Source organism: Neolamprologus multifasciatus, chromosome 23, assembly GCF_963576455.1.
Source record: "Neolamprologus multifasciatus chromosome 23, fNeoMul1.2, whole genome shotgun sequence".
Taxonomy (NCBI): domain Eukaryota; kingdom Metazoa; phylum Chordata; class Actinopteri; order Cichliformes; family Cichlidae; genus Neolamprologus; species Neolamprologus multifasciatus.
Genome location: NC_140460.1, coordinates 40,836,408 through 40,852,808, shown reverse-complemented (window position 1 = coordinate 40,852,808; position 16,401 = coordinate 40,836,408). Strand labels below are relative to the sequence as shown.

Genomic DNA, 16,401 nt, shown 5'->3' with positions numbered 1-16,401 from the left:
ACATTGTTCTCTGGATCTTCATCGTCATCCGGACCGACAGACGGTGGGCTCGGATATATTTCCCATGTTTTTCAACGATCGACACTTCGGCTGAGGTGGCGTGTTTTTTTTTTTCTCCTCGTTTGGCTGTATTGGCCGGGCCGATAGGACCCCGTGAAGGAGCTGACTCCCCGCGATTTCAACGATATTTGCAGGCGTGGAAGACCACCGACCCATCGCTTGACACGCTCGCCTGCCGAGGGAGAGTACTCCGTGAGTAACTGTGCGGTCCGTCGGACCACTAACTCAGTGCTATTGGACCGTTACGACATCGGCGGTGCTAAAGCTAAGGCTAACGCTACAGTGACTTTGACTCAGTGTTCATTCAGAGGGACGTGTTGTTTTGTGTGAAGCATCGAAGCATCAGAGTGTGCACGGACGCTTTCTGTCTGACGGATATTAACGCTTAGGTACTGTGTGTGAACGCTCTTTCACTTTGCCATAACTTTTGTGGGAGAGAGTTGTTTCGGCCATACTTTTGAAATGGCGTCCCACCCAGACACAGGGAGCGAGGGAGACGGCTGCGACTCGGATGCTGAAGCTCCCAGCCTGACAAAGTACATCATCCCTCCCGCTACCCCTCATGACCTCAATCTTAAGGTGGAAAGCTTGCAGGAAGAGGTGGAGAAACTGCGAGTCTGCTTGCACGATTCGCTGGAGCTACAAAAGAGCCTTCTGAAACACTTGGATGGTGGCGCGAGAGGGGAACCAGGGGAACAAACATCTCCTCAGAGAACCCCCAACCCAGTGGCTTTCTCCACACCATTCACACAGAAAGGGATTAATGCAGAGCCCCCTTCGCTTCTCCAGCGTCAGTCGGCAGAACTCTGCAATACATCGAGGATGATCGCCGCAGCGCTGCACCAGGCCAAGCTGGAGCCGCCAGTGTTCGCTGGTGACAACAGAGTGTCACCGGAGGAATGGCTCCAATCAGTGGACAGCTACAGATCGTCGCTGCGCCTAACCGACTCGCAGGTTCTGAGTGAGCTCCCTCACTTCCTCAAGGGAGAACCCAGTAAATGGTTTAGGGCCCTCAGCTCTCACATTACTACATGGGCACATTTTTACCAACTTTTTGAATCAGTGTTTGTGTCAGCTGATAACCAAGAGCACGTTTGGCGGGGCATCCTTGATCGCGTCCAATCATCGGAGGAGCCCCTCCCAACGTTTGTAGCTCACATGCTCGGTGAGTTTAATAAGCTAAGATGCCCGCCGCCGGAGCATGAACAGATCGAGCTCATATGTAAACATTCATTGGAGAAGTATCGGGTTGCGTTGTACGGTACGCCGGTCCCATCGGTTATGGACCTACTGCTTCGCGCGCACGAGCTCCACACAGCCTTAGGGCCAGTTGGCCGCTCAACCCCTACTTCATCCCCTAGTGTTGCAAGCGCGAGAGAACCACATTGTTTTAAATGCTCCCGCCCAGGGTTTACCACACGCACGTGCCCAAGTTGCACCTGGGTTGCCCCAAAAGAACGAGGTGCTACCAGACCCAGGGCAACCTCCCACCGACCTCTCCCAGGCCCACCGCCGGGCCTGGAACTGGTCGATGATGAGGGGCTGGATTCACTGCCGGCAGCTCGTGCGGCCAGTCAGCAGTCGGGAAACCCCCGGGGGGGGAGGACATTTCAATGAGGCAGCCCTCCCCCCATTCGCAAAGTATGCCTCGCCCGCATGATGCCCACCAGATTGTGCAAGGCATTGTGGGGCACATGGAAGATGTAGAGTCTGGAGCACACTGGAATACTCCACTGAAAGCCAAAATTAACTTCAACTCGGTGGCAGTAGACGCTACGCTAGATACGGGGGCATCCCTGTCTGCTGTGCGGGCTGAACTCATTTTGGAGAACAACTTGTCTCCCAACAGAACCCACCAGTGGATGGGTCCACCGGTGAGCCTAGTAGACGGGGCTCGCTGTCTCCCGGAGAGTGTTACATGGCTGCCCATAGGGTTCCTGAACAAAAGGTTTTACCACCGGTTTGCTGTCATCCGCAACTTGTCGTCCCCCTTTGTCTTAGGGATGGACTTTATGAGCAGGGCCTCTTTGACAATCCACATCCCCTCAAGAACCGTAGTTATGGACGACATTCCATGCCCAGGCGCGGATGAAGAGGAGGGTTGCTCAGTTGATATGTTGAGCGATGATAATGTCATTATGACGCTTGACATGGTAGAGCCCTCGCTGGAGACCAAAGCTCTGGAGGCAAACCTAACAGATAGTCAGAGAGAACTATTAGTTGTCCTCCTTGAACAATTTAGCAGTATGTTTGATGGACATTTGGGTCGCACGTCTTTAACTGAACATGTGATCGACACGGGAGACGCGAGGCCTATTAACCTCCCCCCGTACCGCACCTCCCCTGCAAAGAAACAACTCATTGAAGATCAGGTCCAGAAAATGCTGGAAGATGGCATAATTGAACCGTCCATGAGCCCCTGGGCCGCACCTGTCGTGATTGTTAACAGGTTGGGCGCTGACCCACGGTTCTGTGTGGACTTTAGGGGGCTGAACCAGGTGACTCAGAAGGACTCGTACCCCTTACCGCGGGTCGATGAGTCTCTTGACTTCCTAGCGAGAGGTCGATTCATTTCAACATTGGACCTGGCGAGGGGTTACTGGCAGGTGCCGGTCTCAGGGGACTCACGCCCTAAAACAGCCTTTGTTTCCCATTGTGGGCTGTTTCAGTTTCGCGTGCTCCCTTTCGGACTCTGCAACGCACCAGCCACCTTTCAGAGGCTGATGCACAACGTCCTCAGCGGCCTTGTTTACAAGACATGTGCTGTATACCTGGACGACATCGTGATTGTGTCCCCTACCCTCGAACAGCATTTGTCGGACCTGCGGGAGGTCCTTGAGAGACTTAGGTCTGCGGGCCTCTTGTTGAAGCTCAAGAAATGCCAGTTCTGCCTGAAGGAGCTCACCTTCCTAGGCTACCGGGTTACCCCGGATGGCATTAAACCGGACAGTGACAAAATCAAGGCTGTGATGCAGTTCAGAACTCCATCCTCAATGAAACAGGTGCGGCAGTTTCTCGGTCTGACGGGGTACTACCGCAGATTCGTAAAGGAATATGCTCGCCATGCAGAACCTCTGCACGCCCTGACAAGGAAGGATGTTACCTTCCAGTGGGATGACAGGTGTCAGGAGTCCATGGACTTCCTGAAACAGAGCATTGCAACAGCGCCTGTCCTGTCACTCCCCGACTTTTCCCGGCCTTTCTTCATCCATACGGATGCATGTGACCTGGGCTTGGGGGCGGCCTTAATGCAGAAGGATACAGAGGGTAGGGAAGTAGCGGTCGCTTACGCGAGTCGAGCTCTTCACAAGGCAGAGAAACCATACTCTACGCCAGAAAAGGAGTGTCTGGCTGTGATTTGGGCTTTAGAACACTTTCGTCCCTATGTGGAAGGGCTTCACGTGACGGTCTTGACTGACCACAACAGCCTTAAGTGGCTGATGTCACGCCCAAACCCCACCGGCCGGTTGGCGCGGTGGTCCCTGCGCTTGCAGGACTTTGACTTTACCATCGTACATAAGGCGGGGGTGCACAACAGGGTGCCAGACGCTCTGTCTCGCAACCCACTACCTGCACCAGAGGGTCCTCCTATTGAAATCTTGCCAGAGCATGCTGTCATCTGGGGCATGGATCTTCGTGCCCAGCCTCCCCTTTTGTTAGAGGACCGAACTCAACTAAGGCAGCTGCAGTTGGATGACCCAGGTGCAGGTCCAAAGCTCCGAGACCTGGAGTGTTCCCCCGATCTGGGTTCGGACGTCAGTCCTTCACCGTCCTTGGTGGTCAATGACGGCCTACTCTATTACCGAGGCCCGAAACATAAGCGCAATCTTCGGCCCCAGGAGGAGCTGAAGCTGTATGCTCCTACGGCTCTCCGGGGTACCCTGTGCGGTTATTATCATGACCACCCTACAGCAGGTCACCTGGGGATTGCTAAGACACTAGCAAGAATGCAGTCTAGGTTTTATTGGCCCAAGATGGCATCTGAAGTTAAACGCTACGTCTTGTCGTGCCCAGTATGTCAACTCACAAAACCCAGTCAAAGAAAGTCAGCGGGCTTCATGGTCCCCATTACGCCCCAGCGACCCTGGGAATACGCAGGGGTCGATTTTGTTGGACCACTACCTCGCACCGCTTCGGGGAACTCGTACATACTGGTCTTCGTGGACTACTTCTCCAAGTGGATCGAAGTGTGTGCGGTTCGGGATGCGACCGCTCGAGTGGCGGCCAGTAAGTTCATTAACGAGGTGTTTGCTAGGCATGGGGCCCCTAGATACCTTATTTCGGACAGGGGCTCACCTTTTGTCAGTGAGCTGTTTGATTCTGTTCTCTCCACTCTTGGGTCCACCCACCGCCTCACGACGGCGTATCATCCGCAAACTAATGCGACCGAAAGAGTGAACAGAACTCTCAAAACAGCCATCCGCGCCTACGTGGGCGATAAGCACGCGTCATGGGATAAGTTCATGTCCCAAATCTGTTTCGCGCTGCGCTCAGCCCCCCATGAGAGTACAGGACTCAGCCCTGCTATGATGTTGTATGGTAGGGAGCTGGAGACTCCCCTTGACTTGCTTACTAAGCCGTCTGGAGAGAGCGAGGAGTCATCCATGCCCTATCCGGAGACCCTTAAAGCGTCGCTTCAGGAGGCCCACGATCGTGCCAGGGAGACACTGGCTCGCAGCCACGCTAGGCAGAAACGCTACTACGACCTGAGACGCCGACCGATGACCTATGCAGTCGGAGACTTGGTGAAAGTCAAAGCTCATCATCGATCGGACGCTCAATCTTCCTTCGCAGCCAAGCTGGCACCCTTGTTTACAGGCCCCCTCCAGGTTACTCAGAAGCTTGGGGAGGTCAACTACAGATTAGCCAAGATTGACACTGGTGAAGACGCAGGAGTCTTCCATGTCGTGAACGTTCAGCCATTTTACTCCTGGGACTCCACATCTCCTTCAGGGCACCGGACTTCGGCTCAGGAGAGCCTGGATGAGACTGAAACGTGGGAACAGCCCTCATCCCCGAGTTCAGGGGGTATCGAAGCAGGCGGGCACCCCGCTGAGGGCGCCGCTGAGTCGCCACCGGCTGAGGGGGAACACTATCGTTTGAGACCCCGCCGGTGCCCCAGAATCACTGAGGGTTGGACTGCTACCAGGTGGACTAACCGTCATCATACGGACAGACTCAATGTTGGCTGAGGATTGGTTTCATACATGTGCAGGCTGTAATTGTTCTGTTCATAAGGGGTGATTACTTGTTCTGTTCCACTGAGCCCTCGTCATCGTGGCCCGTGAGAGCCTTTGTTTGGTTTTCTGTTGTACCGATTTGAGTGACCGGTTGTGTTGTATGTCTGACTGTTTCCCTTGTCTATGACCATCTCTGGAAGATGGATTGGCAGTAATACTGCATGTTCTGTATTGTTTGCTTCAAACACTAAGTTTGTTTATTGACTGTACCCATGCTGTAAGGTAAGGATGTCTAACAATTCCTCCACAACCTGCTTACTACCTAATGTAACTATGTATAGTGAAAAAGGGTAGCGGGAGGAGGGTTACCTGGGTCCGGCTGAGGACAGCCTGCTAATTGCCGGGGGGGTGATGTAACAACCCTTTTGGGTTATAGCACCACTAGGGGGGGTTGCCCTATTATTGTAGTAGTTGTGGGAGTCTCCTAGTGGGTGTTGTTGTTGTTAGCAGCGGCCATTTCATGCTGTACATGTACACTACGAGGAAGTACCTTAATGTTGTAACGACCTGGCACCGGCGACTACCGAATCCCGGACATGTATGTACGGACAGAGTAGAGCCGTGGAGACCTGGCTCGTATGGTCTTACGTTGCTGATAAGAAATAAAGGTCTGTTGTTTAACTTAACCGACTGGCTTCGAGTTATCCGGCTAACCTCCACACCACATGCTCACTGGACCTGCTAGCCGCTCCTTCCTCGCCAGACTGCTGTTACACCATGCAACCCAAGCCTTCCTCGCAGTATGTGCAAAAAATACATAACTGAAGCCTTACCAGCTCAAGCATCGCTTTGATTAGGAAGGTGTTGAGAAACCAGGACACACTAATAAGAAGTGGGCTACAGGAACAACAAGGCATAAGTGGGCAAGAGACGAGAACGGGGAACTGTTCCCTGAACTGTTCCCCTAACCTCAGCAGAAGGAGTTCGATGAAGAGGATGTGCGACCTTTTGAAGCTTTGATACCCAACATCTAGACTGATGACCAAACAACAACTAATTCTGTGTTCCAACATTCAGAAGAAGGAACCACTATCACATGCTACAGCAAAGGGGAGCCAGGATATCAGGTCAGAGTAGGGATGGGTACCGGTATCCGGTGCCATTATGGCATTTCCTGAGATGTCATACACTTTGGATTCTAGACAATCATTTTACCTTTGCAAGGATAGTAGGCGGGCCCAGGTACGTACGTTCCTTTAGAGCAGAGGTACAGATTAAAAATGCCCAAGTCGGATGATGATGGCAGCAGCAGCCGTTCTTCTCTGCGTGAGTAGCTTAATGTTGTTCGTGTGTAATTTACGTTGAGTAGGCTAACCACGTTATTAAATTAATGCATGTAAGGTGAACTAGCAAACATCATCATAGCTACATGCAGCTGTCTTCTTGTTTGATGGCAGATACTCCCTTCACCCTGGCCAAAAAGGCTAAAATGGCCAAAGAAAAAGTGGAAAACAGCTAAACATGAGAGGTTTTTGGACAAAGTTTGTGTTCTCCATTGTTTAAGCACCAGTTTAAGCACCGTTTAAGCACCGGCACCGTTTCAAAAGTATCGGTTTGGCACTGGTATCGGATAAAACCTAAACTATACCCATCCCTAGGTCAGGGGGCAGATGTCATCATCCCCACCCTCTTTCATTGGGTGCCCACCTCCAAGAATAACTGGTGCACCGAAGGTCTTGTGAGAGCAGCTGACCTGAAATAGAGATCATGGCTAAGCTGGAACCCTGGATTCTCTGTGGCTGATTACCAAGACTATACAAAGTACACTTTGAAGGTCTTCTAGAAGATGTGAATGCAACATTACAGATACAGTGGGGCAAAAAAGTATTTAGTCAGCCACCGATTGTGCAAGTTCCCCCACTTAAAATGATGACAGAGGTCAGTAATTTGCACCAGAGGTACATTTCAACTGTGAGAGACAGAATGTGAAAAAAAAAAATCCATGAATTCACATGGTAGGATTTGTAAAGAATTTATTCGTAAATCAGGGTGGAAAATAAGTATTTGGTCAATAACAAAAATACAGCTCAATACTTTGTAACATAACCTTTGTTGGCAATAACAGAGGTCAAACGTTTACTATAGGTCTTTACCAGGTTTGCACACACAGTAGCTGGTATTTTGGCCCATTCCTCCATGCAGATCTTCTCAAGAGCAGTGATGTTTTGGGGCTGTCGCCGAGCAACACGGACTTTCAACTCCCGCCACAGATTTTCTATGGGGTTGAGGTCTGGAGACTGGCTAGGCCACTCCAGGACTTTCAAATGCTTCTTACGGAGCCACTCCTTTGTTGCCCGGGCGGTGTGTTTTGGATCATTGTCATGTTGGAAGACCCAGCCTCGTTTCATCTTCAAAGTTCTCACTGATGGAAGGAGGTTTTGGCTCAAAATCTCACAATACTTGGCCCCATTCATTCTGTCCTTAACACGGATCAGTCGTCCTTTCCCCTTGGCAGAAAAACAGCCCCATAGCATGATGTTTCCACCCCCTGCTTCACAGTAGGTATGGTGTTCTTGGGATGCAACTCAGTAATCTTCTTCCTCCAAACACGACGAGTTGAGTTTATACCAAAAAGTTCTACTTTGGTTTCATCTGACCACATGACATTCTCCCAATCCTCTGCGGTATCATCCATGTGCTCTCTGGCAAACTTCAGACGGGCCTGGACATGCACTGGCTTCAGCAGCGGAACACGTCTGGCACTGCGGGATTTGATTCCCTGCCGTTGTAGTGTGTTACTGATGGTGACCTTTGTTACTTTGGTCCCAGCTCTCTGCAGGTCATTCACCAGGTCCCCCCGTGTGGTTCTGGGATCTTTGCTCACCGTTCTCATGATCATTTTGACCCCACGGGATGAGATCTTGCGTGGAGCCCCAGATCGAGGGAGATTATCAGTGGTCTTGTATGTCTTCCATTTTCTGATGATTGCTCCCACAGTTGATTTTTTCACACCAAGCTGCTTGCCTATTGTAGATTCACTCTTCCCAGTCTGGTGCAGGTCTACAATTCTTTTCCTGGTGTCCTTCGAAAGCTCTTTGGTCTTGGCCATGGCGGAGTTTGGAGTCTGACTGGTTGAGGCTGTGGACAGGTGTCTTTTATACAGATGATGAGGTCAAACAGGTGCCATTCATACAGGTAACGAGTGGGGGACAGAAAAGCTTCTTACAGAAGACGTTACAGGTCTGTGAGAGCCAGGGATTTTCCTTGTTTGAGGTGACCAAATACTTATTTTCCACCCTGATTTACAAATAAATTCTTTACAAATCCTACCATGTGAATTCATGGATTTTTTTTTTTCACATTCTGTCTCTCACAGTTGAAGTGTACCTCTGGTGCAAATTACTGACCTCTGTCATCATTTTAAGTGGGGGAACTTGCACAATCGGTGGCTGACTAAATACTTTTTTGCCCCACTGTAAACCCTACTACAACCATCACTGAAACCAACCAGCTGATCTACACCATGGCAGCAACAATCACGGAGAAGCTTGGATAGAAGACTAACAGCCACAGGGAGCAGTACCCACTATGGAGAAGGAGAACAGAGCCCAAGATCAGGATAGCTTGGAGGGATGTTAGCCAACTGTCTAAACAACAGGAAGGTGAAGGATGAAGAAAGGGGGGTCCCTAAGAAGCACAACAAGCTGCCAGTACCTGAGACCTTAGAAACTGCCAAGCAATGGCTAACTGCCTGAAGAGCACTACCAGAGAAAGAGCGAAGCCAGGAGTGACATGTTTAGCCACATGCTCTCCTTAAATTGCTGGCTGTCTGAGTGGTGTCCCAGAAACGATGTGGGCTTCATAGATAATTGGCAAACCTTCTGGAGGAAACCTGGTCTTGTTAGGAGAGATGGCATCCATCCCACCTTGGATGGAGCAGCTCTCATTTCTAGAAATATGGACAAATTTATTAAACCCCCCAAAATTTGACTATCCAGAGTTGGGACCAGGAAGCAGAGTTGCAGTCTTACACGCCTCTCTGCAGCTTCTCTCCTCCTGCTACCCCCCCCCCCCCCAAAAAAAACCCATCTCCATAGAGACTGTGTCAGCTCCCAAACAGACAAAAAACAAACTAAAAACCAGCAACAAACAACTTAAACATAAACAATGACAAAGAAAGAACAATACAGTATCCACATCTGAACCAAAGAGTAAAACAGTGAAATGTGGATTATTAAATATTAGGTCTCTCTCCTCCAAGTCTCTGTTAGTACATGACTTAATAATTGATCAACAAATTGATTTACTCTGCCTTACAGAAACCTGGTTGCAGCAGGATGATTATGTTAGTTTAAATGAATCAACACCCCCGAGTCATTCTAACTACCAGAAACCTCGAAGCACAGGCCGAGGGGGAGGTGTGGCAGCAATTTTTCACACCAGCCTATTAATCAACCAAAGACCCAGATAGACTTTTAATTCATTTGAAAGTCTGATAGGCCCATCCTCCTGCAGGCCAACCATCGGCAGGAGGCGCCATAGTGGTCGGCTGCAATGTGTGTCAGTTGGCGACCAGGAGTGGAGGGCCTGGTGGACCAATCCCTGGCTACCAAGACTAATAATTGGGACACAGAATCTCTCCTCTCTGGTGGGGAAGGAGCCCGAGTTAGTGGATGAAGTTGAGAGGTACCAGCTAGATATAGTTGGGCTCTGGAACCAGTCTCCTGGAGAGCGGCTGGACTCAGTCTCAGTTCTATTCAGTACTTTAACAATTAACAATAAAATGAGCCTTCCTCAGCACATGCTTGTTATAAATGGCCAAAAGACGGTCTTGCCAACCCCCCGAGATTTAACAAAAGTCCCAACTGATTCTTGTTCTTCAGAGTCATGTTACCAAACCAAGCAGTGATACAGAAAGACATAAGAGATTCAATACAACTTCTGTAAAACAAGGACAACATTTCAGATGAGACATTACTTAAGACAATACTTGCTAAACTCTCCATAATCTCAGTATCAACAGCTTTTAATGATGGTAGGTGATGAGCTATAAGAAGACTGTCTAAAATCAATAATCATGTTTTTTATGATATGATATGAATGTAATATATGTGTGTTTGCAGAGGTCAGAGGTCACAGTCTCCATTATCCAGCTGTGTGTCTGTGAGGAGTGACTGGTCCAAAGAAAGACCTCCACACTTCAGTCATGAACCTGCAGCAACAATGTTCTTCAGTCATGGAGCTCAGCTGACCATGTAAGAGAGCTGCTAAAGCCATAGAAATTATGAGGTAGACTGAAATAATCTGACAAGTTGTTCACAGCAGAAATGTCTGATCAGATCAATAATCCGTGTTTGTGCTGATTTGTGGTCGCTGGAGCCATGTTGGTACCAACAGAACAATCAGTTGTTTGTGATGATGTCACATTTCTGTAAAGAAGCTCACAGTCTGATAGAAATCTGTGAGTGATGGACGATCAGCTGTTTATATAGTGTTCATCTAAGAATCTATCAGTAACTGATGTTTGTGTTTGCAGGGGTCAGAGGTCACAGTCTCCAGCATCCAGCTTTCTGTCTGTGAGGAGTGACTGGTCCAAAGAAAGACCTCCACACTTCAGTCATGAACCTGCAGCAACAATGTAAGGAAACTATTATTCTGACTGTGTTTAGATCCTGTAATCCTGGAGAATCGAGTCTGCTGGCTTCATGATCCTGTCAGCATTTGTGGCAGAGAAGGACCCAAATTCAAGGCTCAGGCAACACGATGAAAAACTCAAACACAGCTTTATTACTGAAATCCTGAAAATTAATCAAACATGAGCCAGACTGAAAGTATCATGAGGAGGAACACAACAAAGAACCGAGGAAGACTCATTAACACACACAGGATGATGAGGGAACAGGTGGGAACAGAGCTGAAACTAATGAGACGGGGGAAGCAAAACTGAACACAGTGCACACATGATGAGAGAATGTCAAAATAAAACAGGAAATGACTGACACTGAGAGCCAGACTAAAGCTGTGTCCCAAAACGTCATCTGCATCCTTCGGAGGCCGCGTTTGAAGGCCGACTTCGTCACAGCCAGGCGACGAAGGCTGTCTCAATTGCTGTCTCAACTCCTTCAAATGCGTTCTTCATTTCCCCGAATTTGAAGGATGGGTCGGGTGTGTCCTTCGTGGCCCACCACATCCCAGAATTCATAGCGCGGCCCAGCCAATTCCAGTTTCCAACAATGGCGGCTGCTACTAAGTTTTTAATATTACTCATATTTATATATATATATATATATATATATATATATACTTTCTGGGTCACAAAATAAACTTTTAACACAAATTTCAGGCAAGAAAGTAGCTGTGTAAATTACAAATATCTGCTCGGTTTATCAAGATATCGCATATTTGTAAAAGTGCTCCAACATTTTCGGAGACGTCTGTTACCCATCCGCTCGATAGGGTTCAAAGGTCACTTGAGCCGGCGGGAGCAGCGGACTCCCGGCTTCATCGTTTTCAGACCCCCGCTCTTTCGCTACTCAGGTTAAACATGATAAAAAGAGAAAGAGAGCCATCATCAATGGAGCTCCAACACCCAGACTCACTATGGCGTTGGGTTCATAAAGAGCACAGGCTCCATTTTAATCTCAAGGAGCAGAGATTAAAATCATCATTTACCATAGTGACGTTACACTGTGTGTAACGTGGTGTTTTATGCTGTTTGGGATTGTTTTGGTGTATTTGTGTCAGAACATCAGATAAATGATTTCATCACATTTTAAAAGAAAGTATCAGGATAATAATGTGAACTGAGTCATCAGAAACAGAAAGATGGTCTCAACAGGCCACTGAGCTGATCTCCAAAGAAAGAAGAAGATTGAAGAGTCCGAGGCGGTTTATTTGTCACAGGCATCGTCAAACACGTCCAACACAAAGAAATGTGCTGAGCTGCTCCTGTGACTGGACAAAACATTAGAAACAATCATTAAATGAAATAATGACACATTGTGCAGATGTAATGTTAAATTGCTTTGTGCCACATTAGCACAGCATGTACTGACAGAGCAGTGCAAGCAGAACAAAGCAAATGAGCAAAGTGATGTAAACAGAGTAACTGAACAGCAGAGTAATATCAGCAGTAATGAAGCAGCAGGATCAGTGTAGCAGCGTGTAACGTCATAATGAATCAGATATGATGTGAAATATGACAGTGAGACAAGAACATGATGTAAGGTCCTGTTTAAACCCTGATGGTGATGCTATGAGGGGAGCACGTTCTGATTTAGGACTTGGATGGTCTGAGGATAGAAGCTCCTCTCTGTTTGTGTCCTGATGCTGCAGAAGCTTCTGCCTGATTGTAGAAGGAGCTGAAGTCAGCATCATCCCAGAGGTGAAGCTCCTCTGTGTGCAGACCTGAGGTCAGATTCCTCCATGCTAGGGCTGGGCGATATGACCCAAAATTCATATCTCGATATTTTTTTTAAAGCCACAGGGTAAGAACAAAAAGAGGGTTCTTAGTCAAAGCTGTGTCCCAGATGTCACACGGGCACTTATTAACATACAGCCTAGATGTACATGAAAAAAACGACTCAAAAATAAATCATGAGCATTTATTAAATAATCATGCTCCATAAATAAAAGAAAACAATGTTGTTTTTGTGCATAACAAAGAGCTCACAATTGTGCGCTGTCAACTGTTGAGAGAATGAAAGGATTTTAGGCCGTACATAGCGTTAGCGTGGTTAGCTCGTTAGCGTGGTTAGCTCGTTAGCGTGGTTAGCTGGTTAACACGTTGACCCCGTCCAGCCCCACGTACGGGGTGATGCGCTGTAACTCGTTAACGGAGATTTGCCGTGTCCATCTTGTTGCTGCCTGCAGGTGAAGCGATGGGGGAGTTGTGTTCAGTGAAGGAGAGGCGAGGCCGAGTAACGTTGCGTAAAGACAAAAGTGGACAAAAGAGAGGCAAACTTGTGGCTCCACAACTATAATTATAACGTAACATAGACTATATCGATATAAAAGATATTGTCACATCTTATATCTCGTATAAAAATATATCGATATTTTAAAAAACTCGATATATCGCCCAGCCCTACTCCAGGCTTATGTTCAGGATCTACAGAAACGTGTGGTTGTAGTTGTTGCTGCACTGTGTGCTGACAGCAGATACTCAGAACAAAGCGCTGCACACGTCTTCTTCACAAACATCTGTACATATCAAATATGGATTATGGCAGTGAATGAACACGTTTCTATCATTTGTTTCATTGGCTTCTTTTTTCTGCCTGTGTTCATGTGATTCATGTCTAACACATAAACAGGTTTGTAATCAAACATCACATCATCAGGAGGCATCAAGAAACAAAGTTACTGCTGGAGGCTGAACTCAATTTGGTGGCAATGTTCAAAAATATCACTCAGATCATTTCAAAGCTTTTAGTTCTTCTTCTTCACTTCTGTAAAATGAGAGAAAGAAAGTCAGAACCCAGAAGTTCACTTCCTGCTGACTGAACTCTTTCAAAATAAAGCTGAAAGCTCTGAATGTGACACTGCTGCTCCACCACAGTTTTTAGAGGAGTTCAAAGGTCAGTTCAAAGTGATGGATCTCAAACTTCCAGTACATCCAGTGAAGGACATAATCAGCTCTGTGATGAAGGCTTTTACTGTGGAGTTTGTAGGCTGATCACTCTGTGTTTAATAAGACAGGAACAGCAAAGGAAACTTGAACTGAACTCAAACAGAAGTTTCTCCACTTTGACTTTTCTCTGTGACCATCAGAGCTTCTGCACAGTGTCATCAAACCTGGATGTTTGTCACTGACAGTCAGTGATTTTAGTGATAAAGAAATGTGTTCACAGACAGAGGAAGAGGAGCGGTGTCTGTGAGGAGGAGCAGCCGTCCTGCTGTGCTTTGTGTCAGGACGTCCTGAAGGATCCAGTCTCTACCAGCTGTGGACACTGGTTCTGCAGACAGTGCATCTCCTCATACTGGGACCAGTCTGCTTCATCAGGAGACTCGTCCTGTCCCCAGTGTGGAGAAAGATCCAGAACCAGAGCTGGACTGCAGACAGCCAGTCAGAGCAGCTGTGTACAAAGTAAGACTGAACATCTGTCTGCTGATGGACTCATTTCTGAAAACTGGACTTCTTGTTGTTGTTCAGACATTGAAGAGTTTTCTTTCTGTTTTTCTTTCTTTCAGCAGATGTTGGTCCTCAGGAGGTTTTAGATGAACATAAGATCAGTCTGAGGAGGAGATGTGAACGTGTGACTGAAGGAAGTGATGAAACAGGAAGTAGAACCCTCCTCAACACCATCTACACTGAGCTCTACATCACAGAGGGACAGAGTGAAGAGGTTCATACCCAACATGAGATGAGGCAGCTGGAGACAGCTTCCAAGATGGACGCCCTCCATGACGCTCCAATCAGGTGCCAGGACATCTTTAAAGCCTTACCTGACCAACAGAGACCCATCAGAGTGGTTCTGACCAACGGCGTGGCTGGTGTTGGAAAAACCTTCTCAGTGCAGAAGTTCACTCTGGACTGGGCAGAGGGCTTGGAGAACCAACATGTCAGTGTGGTGGTTCTGCTTTCATTCAGGGAGCTGAACCTGGTCAGAGATGAGCAGTACAGTCTTCTGGAGCTGCTCCATGTTTTCCATCCAACATTACAGAAGGTCACAGCAGAGAAGCTCGCTGTCTCTCAGCTTTTGTTCATCTTTGACGGCCTGGATGAAAGCAGACTTTCATTGGATTTCACCAACAGGAAGCTGCTGTCTGATGTCACACAGAAGTCATCAGTCAGCCAGCTGCTGACAAACCTCATCCAGGGGAATCTGCTTCCCTCGGCTCTCGTCTGGATAACTTCCCGACCTGCAGCAGCCAATCAGATCCCTCCTACATGTGTTGACAGGCTAACAGAAGTACGAGGCTTCACTGATGCCCAGAAGGAGGAGTACTTCAGAAGGAGATTCAGTGATGAAGAGCTGTCCAGCAGAATCATCTCCCACATGAAGACATCCAGGAGCCTCCACATCATGTGTAGTATCCCAGTCTTCTGCTGGATCACTGCTACAGTTCTGGAGCACATGTTGACTACAGAGCAGAGAGGAGAGCTGCCGAAGACCCTGACTGACATGTACTCACACTTCCTGCTGGTTCAGACAAAGAGGAAGAAGAACAAGTTCCATGAGGGACATGAGACGAGTCCACAGGAGCTGACGGAGGCTGACAGGGAAGTTCTTCTGAAGCTGGGGAGGCTGGCGTTTAAACATCTGAAGAAAGGAAACATCATGTTCTACCAAGAAGACTTGGAGCAGTGTGGTCTGGATGTGACAGAGGCCTCGGTGTACTCAGGAGTTTGTACAGAGATCTTCAAAAGAGAGTGTGTGATCTTCCAGAAACCAGTCTACTGCTTTGTTCATCTGAGCATTCAGGAGTTTCTGGCTGCCATCTACATGTTCCACTGTTTCACCAACAGGAAGACAGAGGTGCTGAAGGAGTTCCTGGGACAAAAGTACAGTGGGTCATCTCTGGATGATTTCCTTAAACAAGCCGTGGAAAAGTCCCTCCAGAGTAAAAATGGCCACCTGGACCTGTTTGTTCGCTTCCTTCATGGCCTCTCTCTGGAGTCCAACCAGAGACTCTTAGAAGGTCTGCTGGGTCAGACAGAGAGCAGTCCAGGAACCATCCAGAGAGTCATCGAGAACCTGAAGAAGATGAACAGTTATGAAATCTCTCCTGACAGAAGCATCAACATCTTCCACTGTCTGATGGAGATGAACGACCTATCAGTACATCAGGAGATCCAAGAGTTCCTGAAGTTAGAGAACAGATCAGAGAAGAAACTCTCTGAGATCCAGTGCTCAGCTCTGGCCTTCATGCTGCAGATGTCAGAGGAGGTTCTGGATGAGTTGGACCTGCAGAAGTACAACACAACAGAGTATGGGCGACAGAGACTGATTCCAGCTGTGAGGAACTGCAGAAAGGCTCGGTGAGTCCAAGATTTGTTATTCAGAAATGCAGAAGCTGGAGGATGTTTGGTCATTTGTTCTGACACAAGCTGTTGTATAATATTTTTGAAAGAGTTTCTAAAACCAAATTTGTGTAAAGTTGGAAATAAACATTTCCAGTTAATATTGTTAACTACAATATTGTAGTTTCAATGTTT

At 47.9% G+C, this 16,401-nt stretch overlaps 3 protein-coding genes across 3 annotated transcripts in view; all 3 read left to right on the top strand.

The window, feature by feature from the left end:
- The window catches only part of LOC146492353 (protein NLRC3-like), a 306,715-nt gene that overhangs the window by 105,241 nt on the left and 185,073 nt on the right, over nucleotides 1-16,401 (top strand). The window lies entirely within an intron of this gene.
- LOC146492363 (uncharacterized) lies at nucleotides 500-1,677 on the top strand. Its single transcript, XM_085151082.1, has one exon. It carries the CDS (start codon nucleotides 523-525, stop codon nucleotides 1,675-1,677), a length of 1,155 nt encoding a protein of 384 aa, XP_085007208.1. The 5' UTR covers nucleotides 500-522.
- LOC146492362 (protein NLRC3-like) lies at nucleotides 6,021-16,243 on the top strand. The gene is made up of 4 exons (XM_085151054.1): nucleotides 6,021-6,566; nucleotides 10,364-10,495; nucleotides 14,093-14,328; nucleotides 14,433-16,243. The coding sequence occupies exons 2-4, from the start codon at nucleotides 10,464-10,466 to the stop codon at nucleotides 16,226-16,228; spliced, it is 2,064 nt and encodes a 687-aa protein (XP_085007180.1). The 5' UTR covers nucleotides 6,021-6,566; nucleotides 10,364-10,463; the 3' UTR covers nucleotides 16,229-16,243.

What these genes read in the sequence shown, in the direction of transcription:
- LOC146492362 (XM_085151054.1), top strand. Translation starts at nt 10,464, where the DNA reads ATGTTCTTCAGTCATGGAGCTCAGCTGACCAT. An exon ending in CATGGAGCTCAGCTGACCAT is followed by an intron (nt 10,496 to 14,092) that starts GTAAGAGAGCTG and finishes ATGTGTTCACAG; the next exon opens with ACAGAGGAAGAGGAGCGGTG. An exon ending in TCAGAGCAGCTGTGTACAAA is followed by an intron (nt 14,329 to 14,432) that starts GTAAGACTGAAC and finishes TCTTTCTTTCAG; the next exon opens with CAGATGTTGGTCCTCAGGAG.
- LOC146492363 (XM_085151082.1), top strand. Translation starts at nt 523, where the DNA reads ATGGCGTCCCACCCAGACACAGGGAGCGAGGGAGACGGCTGCGACTCG.